General features: G+C 43.9%; 1 protein-coding gene across 1 annotated transcript in view; it reads left to right on the forward strand.

The window, feature by feature from the left end:
* The window catches only part of Runx1t1 (RUNX1 partner transcriptional co-repressor 1), a 102,158-nt gene that overhangs the window by 86,665 nt on the left and 4,718 nt on the right, over nt 1–10,775 (forward strand). Inside the window, exon 11 of the mRNA XM_055603459.1 lies at nt 9,985–10,775. This exon is cut by the window's right edge and continues 4,718 nt beyond it. Coding sequence (XP_055459434.1) covers nt 9,985–10,260 — 276 coding nt within the window. The 3' untranslated portion in view covers nt 10,261–10,775. The remainder of the gene's footprint in view (nt 1–9,984) is intronic.

Genomic DNA, 10,775 nt, shown 5'->3' on the forward strand with positions numbered 1-10,775 from the left:
CTTTGGCAGTCTGTGTTGTGTATGTAATCAATATTAATTAAAACATTTAGAAACCCAAGTGAGTTGTTAAATCTTGCTAGAGAGACATCTCTAGACTGGAAAGAATAAGTAGACTAGCAGCATACGAAGTTCATCTTGTCCATAGTGAGAATCGGGACTCTCCACTGTTGAGCAGGGTGTTAAGTGAACACACAGCTGTCATGTTCAGGTACTTCGAGAGCCACACATTAATCTCAAATGCGCTTGTTTTGTGACAAATTACATTGTTACCACTGCACAGTCATCTTCCGCTCTGTAGCTACAAAAGTACAAGTATAGAACCCAAATAGAGTCTAAGAGTAGAACCCAGAGGTCTTTTTTTTCAACATGACAAAATAAAATATAATAAGACAAAAGCCATCACATCGAGGCTGGACGAGGCAACCCAAGAGAAGGAAATTAGCTCTAAGAGAAGGCACAAGAATCAGAGAACCATGTGTTCACATACTCAGGAGTCCCAAAAAAGTACTAAACTGAAAGCTATAAGGTACACACAGAGGACCTGGTACAGACCCATGTAAGCTTGCTGCTTCAGGCTTGTGAGTTCATATGACCCTTGGTCAGTTGAGTCAAAAGCCCTTGTTCTTCTGGTGTCCTCCATTCCTCTAGCTTTTACACTCTTTCTTCTTCCTCTTCCATGGGGATCCCTGAGCAGGAAAAATTGTAGGTCAAAGGTTTTGTGACTGGGTCGGTGCTTATGCTTCTCTTTTGGTACCCTGAAAAGTACCTTCCCGCCCCAGAGACACTCAAACATAGGTGTTAAGGCTGGCTCCATGTGGGTCCCACTTCTGCTTCTCCACGTTCAATGGGTGTTTTTCTCAGGAATGGAACCATACTGTCAGTTTGTGCAGAGCAACCCATTGTCTTAGCAGTCGCCTGGGTTGTGTGGGTAATTCTATGGTACGTCGTTGGTCAACAACTCAATTGAATATAACCCAGTCCCAGTACTTGGAAGCCTCATTTGTTGACAAGAGATGGACAGTTGAGACTCTGAATCCCCCATTATTAGGGGACCTCATTAGGATCGCCTTCTTATGTTTTAGGAAGTTCCCACTGCACTAGGTTTCTGTATGATCCCTCAAATGCCCTTCAATTCAATCTGACTCTCTAGTCATTCTTTCTCTCAACCCTCTCTCCCCTCCCCCTGCCCACGGATCCTCTTCTCACCCACCCTCAGTCCACCCATGAAATCTATTCTGTTTCCTCTTCCTGGGAAGAGCATGTGTTCTCCCTCCAGTCCCTTTCTCTAGACCTAACCTTTCTACCGATTGAAGGTTGAACCTAGAAGTCTGAAGATGGCCCCAACTCTAATACCAGCTCTGGGATGATTCACTGTACTCCTGTGTACTCTCTTTCTGTGTAAGAGATGGAATGGTAATTTGATTGTCTCGTTGGTTCTTTAAAACATTTCCTATACCAACAAGTGTGGTGTCACAGGCCTTTAATCATAGCCTATGTGAGGCAGAAACAGGCATATATTTGTAAGTTTGAGCCCAGACTGGCATACATCCATAGTGAGTTACTGACCGCCCAGGGCTGCACAGTGAGTCTGTCTTTACATATATGACACTGCTTTATAATGTTGGAAGAGCTGGAATCCACAGCAGTTATCTGCCCGTTTCACATGGTCTTCACAGTATGTTCTTTTCTGATGAGACCACTACCGTGCCCCGCCTCTCTTTTATTTCAAATACTTCCTATTATAGACACTTATCCATTTCTTTTCTACATCACACATGGAATGTACATACTTTAAATATATAAACAGACATGTAGATAAATTAAATGAATCAGGTAGTCTTGCATGTGTCTTCTTTGTAGGGTCTTTGAGCAGAACCTGGGCTTCAGAACTGAGAGGCCCAGATTGCTGGCCTGCTATCCTCATGTCTTTCCTACATGTACCATACTCACATTCATATATTTTGTTTTGCTTTGAGACCCACTGATTTTTAACCCAGATAGTTGGAACTTTTAAGCCAGTTGTACGTTAAGCAGGCCTTCATGTGGCTCACTTATATTTTTTCAAGGCAAGATTCCTCTGTGTACCCCTGGCCATCCTGAAACTCACTCTGTAGACCAGGCTGGGCTCAGAGATTTGATTGCCTCTGCCTCCTGAGTGCTGGGATTAAAGGCATATGCCACCATCACCTGGTTTAGCTCACTTTCGTATCAGCTGTGACAGGAGGAACAGTGATGTATTTTTTCCTTTGCTGATAAGACAGCTGACTCTTAGAGGATGCGGGACACTTGTTCTGTGGCACAGACGGAACATGTGAGCTGGTTCCTGGCCTGGGTTGCCTGGCTCTCAGACCAGCTTCTAGCCACAGGGCAATGGTGGGATTCTTTCCCCCTGGACCAATTATACACTGGTATTTTTCAATTCTTTATACACAGTTCTTCAGGTTCATTTAGATGTGTAAACCAATAGCTTCACAACTAAGAGAATGACATTAGACTTGACAGAGCCTAAATATATTTCTTTCTTATGTTTTACCTCCTTTTAAATACCTATTTATTGTGTGTGCACACACAAAACCAGAGATGATGCCAGAGGATGACTTTTAGGAGTCAGTTCTCTTAATCTGCCCTGTGGGTCTTGATGAACTCAGGCCATCAGGCTGGTAGTCAGCTCCACGGCCAGTGGAGCCATCTTCCTGGCTCTATGCATTAATTGCTTTACAGAGTATTACATGTATCGCTCAAGCTGTTTTATTTCTTTCACATTTCTTTTTCCTTTCTGTGGACACAAATACTTCTCTCCAATGCCACACTGGAGTACCTGTTTTCCTGATGAAACTTCTACCGATTCCTTTTGAGATCCACAGCTTATTTGAGCATAGGAGACTGGTGTGTGAATCTAAAAATTACCAGAGAAATAAATCATACTTATGGTATTGTTCTAATAGAGAGTTTAATTTAAGCCACCAAGGTGAAATTTTTCCTTACATTAAGAACTGTTACTTACTGTTCTGTATAGGTGAAAGCTGTGTATTAAACCGATAGGAAAAGAATGGGGGTGTCTGTGCAGTGCAGCCCAAACCATGGAGCGGCTGTCATTGCTACACGGGCCTTATAGCCCTTCACAAGATGATCAAGCCATTTGGTTTCCAAGAGAATTTGTAGCTGTCCACATAAACTATAATGCTATGGTTCTGTAAGAATTGGTTAGTGTGCCTGTTATTCAAAGATCAGTTGTTTGGTTTTGTAATAGGTTTTGGGGGTATAGTGGACAGATTACTGTCTGAGTATGACTGACCCTGTGTTTGCTTTGGTTTTCTTGGTTTGTATGTGTGTGTCTGTACATATGTGGTGCCTGTGCATGTTTGTGTAAATGAAGAGGCCGCAGAAGGATGTTGGGTATCTTCCTCTCTCACTTCCCATCTTAGTTTTTGAAACAGGCTTGCCCTCTAAATCTGCTTTGGCTAGATTGGCTGGCCAGAGTTGCCTAGAGTATGCTCCTGTCTCTACCAGCTGACATTTACAGCGTGAATGGCAGTGCCAGACTGCTGTGTGGCTGGTAGGGATTAGAACTCAGTTTCTGGAACTTTGCTTTTCCTACTGGGATAATGTGGGATAAGTGTGGGATAAGGTTTGTGTGACCCACTTTGCAAGGTAGTTGAGAGGGACAAATGAAATAAATAGAAGTAGGTTGTGTTTCATATAAAAAATTAACTGATTTCTTGGCTACTTTTCTCTTGTTGTAAGAAAGCACCATGGTCAAGGCAACTTACAGAAGAAAGCATTTAATAGGGGCTAAAAGGTTCAGAGGATGAGTTCATGACCATCATGGTGGAAAGAATGGCAGCAAGCTGGTGAGCATGTCATGAAGCAGTAGCTGAGAGCTTACGTCTGACACAAGATCACTAGGCACAGAGAGCTAACCGGGCCTGGCATGGACCTCCAGGAAGGCCACACCTCCTAATTCTGTCCAAACAGCACCACCAACTAGGGGCTGAGGGTTCACATGCCCTAGATGATGGGGGATAGTCCTCATTCAAACCACACCCCACACCCCAAAGCCTGCTCCCAGTAACATAGCTCTTCCAACAAAGGCCACACCTAATCTTTCCCAGTCTCACCAAGTGGGGACCATGCATTCAAATACATTAGCCTGTGGGGTCATTCTCATTTAAACCACCACAACTGACAAGAAAGGGGAGAAAGAGAGGGGAAAGAAGGGGAGGACAGTTGTTAAGAAATGATTCTAATAGGAAAGATGAGGAAGTTTGAATAGTAGCCATGATATAGGAGAGAACTGGGGAGAGACTGTAGGTAGGGCCTGTGGTAGAGTTGTTTTAGGAACTAAAGAAAGAGGAATTAAAGTAAAATGTCCTGATCTTAGGATTGTGTGCAAAAACTGACTCAGATGGATAGGAGTAGACTCGGCTTTCAGCTTTAGAGGGAGGTAGGCTCCACATTGAACCGGTGGCACCCTGGAAGGGGGTGTTGCCCCGGAAGGCAGTGGGACACAAAAAGCAGGTTTGAGTCATTGGTTTGTGGCTGACTGGGGAAACTAGATCAGGCAGGGAGAACTTAGGAAGGAAAGGCTGTTCTTTATACCAGTCCCTGCTTTTCAAATACCTCAGGGGAATAAAGAAATAGTGATAATAGAAGAAACAAAATAATAGCATCTTGGAAGCCAAAGTCACTGGTGATTTTAGCAAGGGGGAAGTAAAAAGAAGGAATGGAGGAGGTCCCCAGCGGTGAATCTTCAGGGAGTCTGAAGACAGAGAGGATAGACGAGATGCTGCCGAGGAAGTTCTTTCCTTGTAGCTGTTAATGTCTGTGCGGAAGACACTTAATTTGAATGATGTGCAAGTTTCCAGATTCCAGTGGTACAGAGGCACAGTGTCTAAAACAGGAACTAAGCCGCCATCTTTATTTCAGCCAGTGCTGTGGGAAGGAGCTAGGGTGACCACCTGCTGTGTATGCAGAACCTCAAGTTCTGGGCTTGGCCCTGGCACAACTCTGCCACCCTGCAGTCCCTATTTTTGTTTCAGCACTTTTACTTGCCTGTCGTTTGAATATCAGTCAGCAGTGGCACTGAATGTGAAAGGCAGGCTGCCCTGACTCTGAAGCCTGTGTCATTTTGGTTAGCTACCATGACATCTTGTTTTTGCTGCCCTGTGTTTCCTCGCCCAACCTGTGCCCGCTGTAGGAAACGATGCTGTCTTCTAACCAGTGGAGCAACAGTGGAACCCAAGAAAAGATCTGACATTGGCAGAGTGGGGCATTTTGTAAAGACATTGGCAGTCTAAGTACCAGCTGGGTGGGGGCTGGGGAAGGTTTAACTTCTAAGGATTCAGGTTCCAGAACCGCAAAATCTCCATGGGCATCGTTTCGGGAGGCCAAGTGCAATGCAGCTCTAACATGTGGCCTCAGTGTGAATTCAAGACTGCATGCTGCTTCTGTGGAGTTTTGCTTTTAGAGAGCTAGGAGAGCCCTTTACATTTGGGGAATTTTAGGTAGAAAATTTTTACCAAAATGTCTTGAACATCACTTATAAATAAGACCTAGTAAAACAGACAGTAATTCCAGAGAAAACCTTTTGCCTCTCAGAAAAAGAATTTTCAACACTGATGACACGAGGAGGGGTGCGTTTTGCTGATAGAATAGCCAAATTATTCTCTGTGTATCTAAATAGCAAGATAAATGAAAGAGCTTTCCTGTCCCGAGGGACAAAGAGCTGATGATAAGAAAAAGGTGTAGAATCTTTGCTATGAGACCCTGGCACCCAGAATCTTCCCTCCATCCTTGTGTTATCTGTATACAAAGTGTGTTTAATGTATTTTTGCAAAGAAGAACTTTGTATCCAGTGTTAGGATCTTCATCTGTATCTCAGGGCCACTTTGCCAAACTGCTGTGATAAAGCAACAGGATCAGAAGCAGTGATTTTGACTTATGGTTTCAGAGAGATAAGAGTCCGTCACAGTGAGAGGCATGGCAGCAAAAGCAGAAAGCTGAGACTCACACCCTCAACTGCAAGCATGAAGCAGCAAAAGTGATCTGGAAACAGAGGAAGGATTTAAATTCTCAAAGGCCACTCCCGGTGACATCCTCCCTCCAGCAAGGCCACACCTCCTTAAGAGTACCACCAACTGTAGGGGCTGAGGGTTCAGATACCCTGTGGGGGATATCTCTCACTCAAACGACCACACATGCCTTCCTCCATTTCCAGGTCAGTGTCTGTAATGCTGGCCAGGCATCTATCGCCTAGGTATGAGCTCATTAAAAGGGAATTTAGAAAAGTTATCCAAGAGACATATAACACATACAAATGGCCTTTTAAGGTTTCTGATGAGCTTTAAAAATGCAGTTCACTTTGGAGGGTTGTTTTGTTTTGTTGTTTTAATCCCACTAGACCATTCAATTGCTCTTTGTTTCACCTTCCTACACCTGGAGGTTGTTACCCTCAATGGTAGGGGGTACATGCATAGAACTTTAGAGTGGAGCTAGAGGTAAAACTATCCCTTAACTCAGATCAGACCCGGGAAGGGCTAAGGCAAGAGGCCTCAGCTCTCAGCAGCTCTACTATCTGAAACATCTGTTTCTGTATTTGGCTCAATACCACATTTTTTTTTAAATTGTTCCCATCTTTGAAAACACTTTAAAAATAAAGAAGTCCCCATTCTGTCTCCCGTTTCCCCTCCCCAGCACATGCATTTGTAATTACCTGGTTTAGTCTGTGTGTTTAATCAGTTTAAATGGAGAATGTCGCGCACATCTGATTTCAATCTGAAGGAGCCATTGAGCGTTGGGCAGTCACCACCCTGGAGTCTGCCAAAATGTGCCTCTGCCAAAACATGATAGGACTCACACCAGGGCATTTCCTAAAGACGCCACTTGACTCAGATTAGATGTTTAATTTCCTTAAAATATTGTTTTGGATTTGGGACTCTGTTCCCTAATTGGGATTTTCTGATGTAATTTAGGAATATCGCTTATTTGCTGAGTTTGTTCCAGGACCCAGCTGGCAATCTCCTGAAAGCTAAACCTCACTGAAGGAAACTTCACTCAGAGTGCAGAGCGTTGTAGCTTTGAAGGCTAAGCCAGGCCCACATTTATTGACAACGTCATGGAAACATCATCCCTGCAAATGCAGCGGAGTGAAATTGGGGAGAGGAAGGCTTCCAAATGTGGTGATACTCAGAGTTTGTGAATCTTTCGAGATTTCTTTGTTGTTGTTCTTTTGAGAATGGGTATTCAAGATCCCATTTAAGCAGCCCAGAACTGTCCTTAGCCTCATGTATAATGGGATTACAGGTGTGAGCTACCATGCCTGGCATCTTGAGACATTCATCTTAAATTAATTAAACTAGGAAAAAAATGTAGTACTGATTATCCATTACAGATTTGTTTTACTAACAGCATTTACATATCAACTAATTTTTTTTTTTAGTTTGACATTATAGATTCTGTTTTGCTTTTCTTCCTAACACTGAAATTTCTAAGTGTTTAAGAATTAAAGTCACAGAACTGAACTTTTTTCAAGTGTGTGTGTGTGTGTGTGTGTGTGTGTGTGTATAGGTCAGAGGAGTAGGGTTTCATCTTCTACCGTGTTGCAGCACAATCCCTCTTATTTCTGGAGCTGTGGGACATTCCACAAGAGAGCTAGCACCTGCACATCTGGACTCATTACGATATCTACCCATTCACATGTGTTCCTGGATTGAACTCAGGTCATCAGGCTTACACAGAATAGTTTTATGCACTGAGCTATCTCTTTGTTCCTTTCTTATGGTTTGAAACCAGAGTTGTTGAAGTTCCCTGATTCTGGTCCTTGAAAGACTCCAGGAGCTCCCTTTTAGCAGTTAATATCATTCATTCTGCAAAATGGAAAAGCTTTATTCTCAGGGAAATGGTCTGACATTCCAGCTTTGTGTTTTTAATAGGCTCATGAGCCCATCTCAGGACATACTCCCAACATAATGAAATCACAATAAATGTAGAGAACACAGTCAGGAAACTTGCAAGTTCTCATTTGTTACTTTAAAATCTGTTTTAATTATGACATAATCACAACTGTCAGCGGGTTGGGTTATCAGACTGTCTAAAAACCTGTTTTGCAAGAAGATAATCAAAGCCATTGACAAGAGCTTAGGATGTAGCTGAGTGGGAGAACACTTGCTTAGCACGTGGAAGACCCCAGTTCCATCCCTGGCACTGCAAAAATAGAAGCAGGTCATAGAAAGCTGAGTTGTGTAAGGCTATGACTGCCTGGCACAGCTCTTCACAGTAGAATTAGTCTTTCTAGGGAGCTAGAAACATGTTTTATTCAGGAGATGAACATTTTGATAGGGTTCTCCGAGGTTCTGTCTCCCCTGCAGGAAGCGTCCCTGAGAGCCCTGTCACAGTTGTTCTCCATCCCTCGACCTCGCTTCCATTAGATCCGCCCCACACAGGTGTTCTTCTTCTCTAAAACATCTGTGCTCTGATTCATGAGGTGTTTAGCTTAGCATGTAAATCTCAGAGGCAACCTCATTTCTGCCTTTCTGTGTCTTGCAAGAAGCCACATAAAGCTGGCAGCTGGTGTTCTGGGGCCAGAGTTTCCTTCTCCCAGTGCACAGTCGAGCCCCAGTTCCTTCTGCCATCTCAACTTTACGGACTTGCAAAGGAGTTCTACCAGCTGGGAAACGCTGTATCCAAGTCAAACTGTTAGTTATTTGCCAAATCTTAGGATTTTTCATTTTTCAAGACTAAATTAGGCATCAATTGGTGCATTGATTTCACATTTTTTTTAATCCCATCCCTGTCAGGCTAAGCCTTTATCATAGATAAACAAACCAGAGATAATTCTCTTCAGGTTGCCAGGGTAAAGGGTAATGGATTCTAAGATTGACCTAGCATCTGGTTGTTAGGGATACTGAGTGAATAGAGTAGAAAGAGCAACAACTTTGCCATATCCTGTCTGGGATGGGATGGAACAGGAAGCCGATTCCTTTAACTCTCTTATGGTTCATTAAGTCCAATACTGTAGTCTTGCAGTTCCTTTGTGATTCCTGTTAATGTCCAGGAGAGAGCTTCTGTATTCATATATAGAGTAGTATATTCACATTTAACCATTATAGTATTGGTGGGAAGAAGAGAAAAGTTGTAAAATAGAGGTTGTAGTTAGTATGGAGTAGATGATTTATTACCTATGAAGATTGCAAAATCTAGGAAGAAAGGATTTTTATGGCAAACACATGAAGGCTCTTTAGCCATTTCCATCAGTGCCATAGTCATGACTGAGAGAAAATTCAGACAATTGAGACTGAATTGAGAAACTTCACTATCTCTGTGGGAGGTGCTGAAAATATTGTTCCTCCTTGTTTGGAAGTGCAGGTTCACATGTGACCAATGGGTGACAAAGGCACCGTGTGTGAGAAAGTGCTAGGAGGGCATGTTGAGGTGTGGTCAGTGTGCCAGCAGTGAAGACTGAACCAGGAGGGGGACTGGGTCTCCCCTCTGATAGAATGGAGAGGTAGCAGTAATGTGAACAGATGATGAGTGGCCATCAGCCTGAGGCCCTGGTAGGAGCCAGAGAGCCCATCCAGAACAGCCTGCAGGGGCCAGGGCAGGGCTTTGTGTCCTGGTGCCCTCTCAAGAGGGTGGCTGGCCTGGAGCTGTGTCCCTTTGGAGAGGAACACCGCATTGGTCCATACTGCTCTGTGCGCCTCCTCCTCTTCTCATCCTTTGGTCCCAGGAGCCCGCCTTGGGAGGCAGAGAGTGCTGGCCTGGAGATGGGCAGAAGGTTGGAGAAGTTGGGAAGAGGGTTGGGCTGTGGTGCAACTAGAAGTCCAGCCTGGTGAGCTCCTGACTAAGGTTAAAATAAGGCCGGAGTCTTGTGAATTGTCCATTTTTGTCTCTGTAGTTCTTGAGGACAGAGGAACAGTAACACCTCCCATGTATACTGGATTTTTGTCTTCCAGAAGCATTCACCGAATGTCTCTCCCTCTCCTTTAGAGTTGCTGGAACTGTGGCCGGAAAGCAAGCGAGACCTGCAGCGGCTGTAACACAGCCCGATACTGTGGCTCCTTTTGCCAGCATAAAGACTGGGAGAAACATCACCACATCTGTGGACAGACCCTGCAGGCCCCACAGCAGGGAGACACGCCTGCTGTCAGCTCCTCAGTCACACCCAGCAGTGGGGCTGGGAGCCCTATGGACACACCACCAGCAGCTACTCCAAGGTCTACCACCCCAGGAACCCCCTCCACCATAGAGACGACGCCTCGTTAGACCTACACTCAGACTGTCAGAGGAAAGACACCACAACCAACACAAAAGCAAAGAGACGACGCCTCGCTAGACCTAAACTCAGACTGTCAGAGGAAAGACACCACAGCCAACACGAAAGCAATTCCTCACCCTCAGATGCTCAAAGTCGCTTTTCTGTTTGTTTGTTTATAGATGAACTATCTATCTTATTTCAGTGCTTCAGCAAGAGAGAACTTAACTGTATCTTTGAGGCGGTAGTAAAACAGAGGGCCAGTAACGGGTCATAATGATAACAAAGATATCTTTTCTTTAGAGAACTGAAAAGAGAGGAAAGAATATAACATGAAATGCTAGATTTGACCTCCTCCCTGTTATTTTCAAGTAGCTGGGATTTTAAACTAGATGACCTCATTAACCAATGCTTTACCAAACAGCAAACCAAGAGATTGCTAATTGCTGTTGAAAGCAAAAATGCTAATATTAAAAGTCACAGTGTTCTTTATATACAATGATGGAAAAAAAAAAAAAAAAGAGGC

The sequence above is a fragment of the Psammomys obesus genome, unplaced genomic scaffold (genome assembly GCF_907164565.1).
Source record: "Psammomys obesus unplaced genomic scaffold, mPsaObe1.curated_primary_1811, whole genome shotgun sequence".
Classification (NCBI taxonomy): domain Eukaryota; kingdom Metazoa; phylum Chordata; class Mammalia; order Rodentia; family Muridae; genus Psammomys; species Psammomys obesus.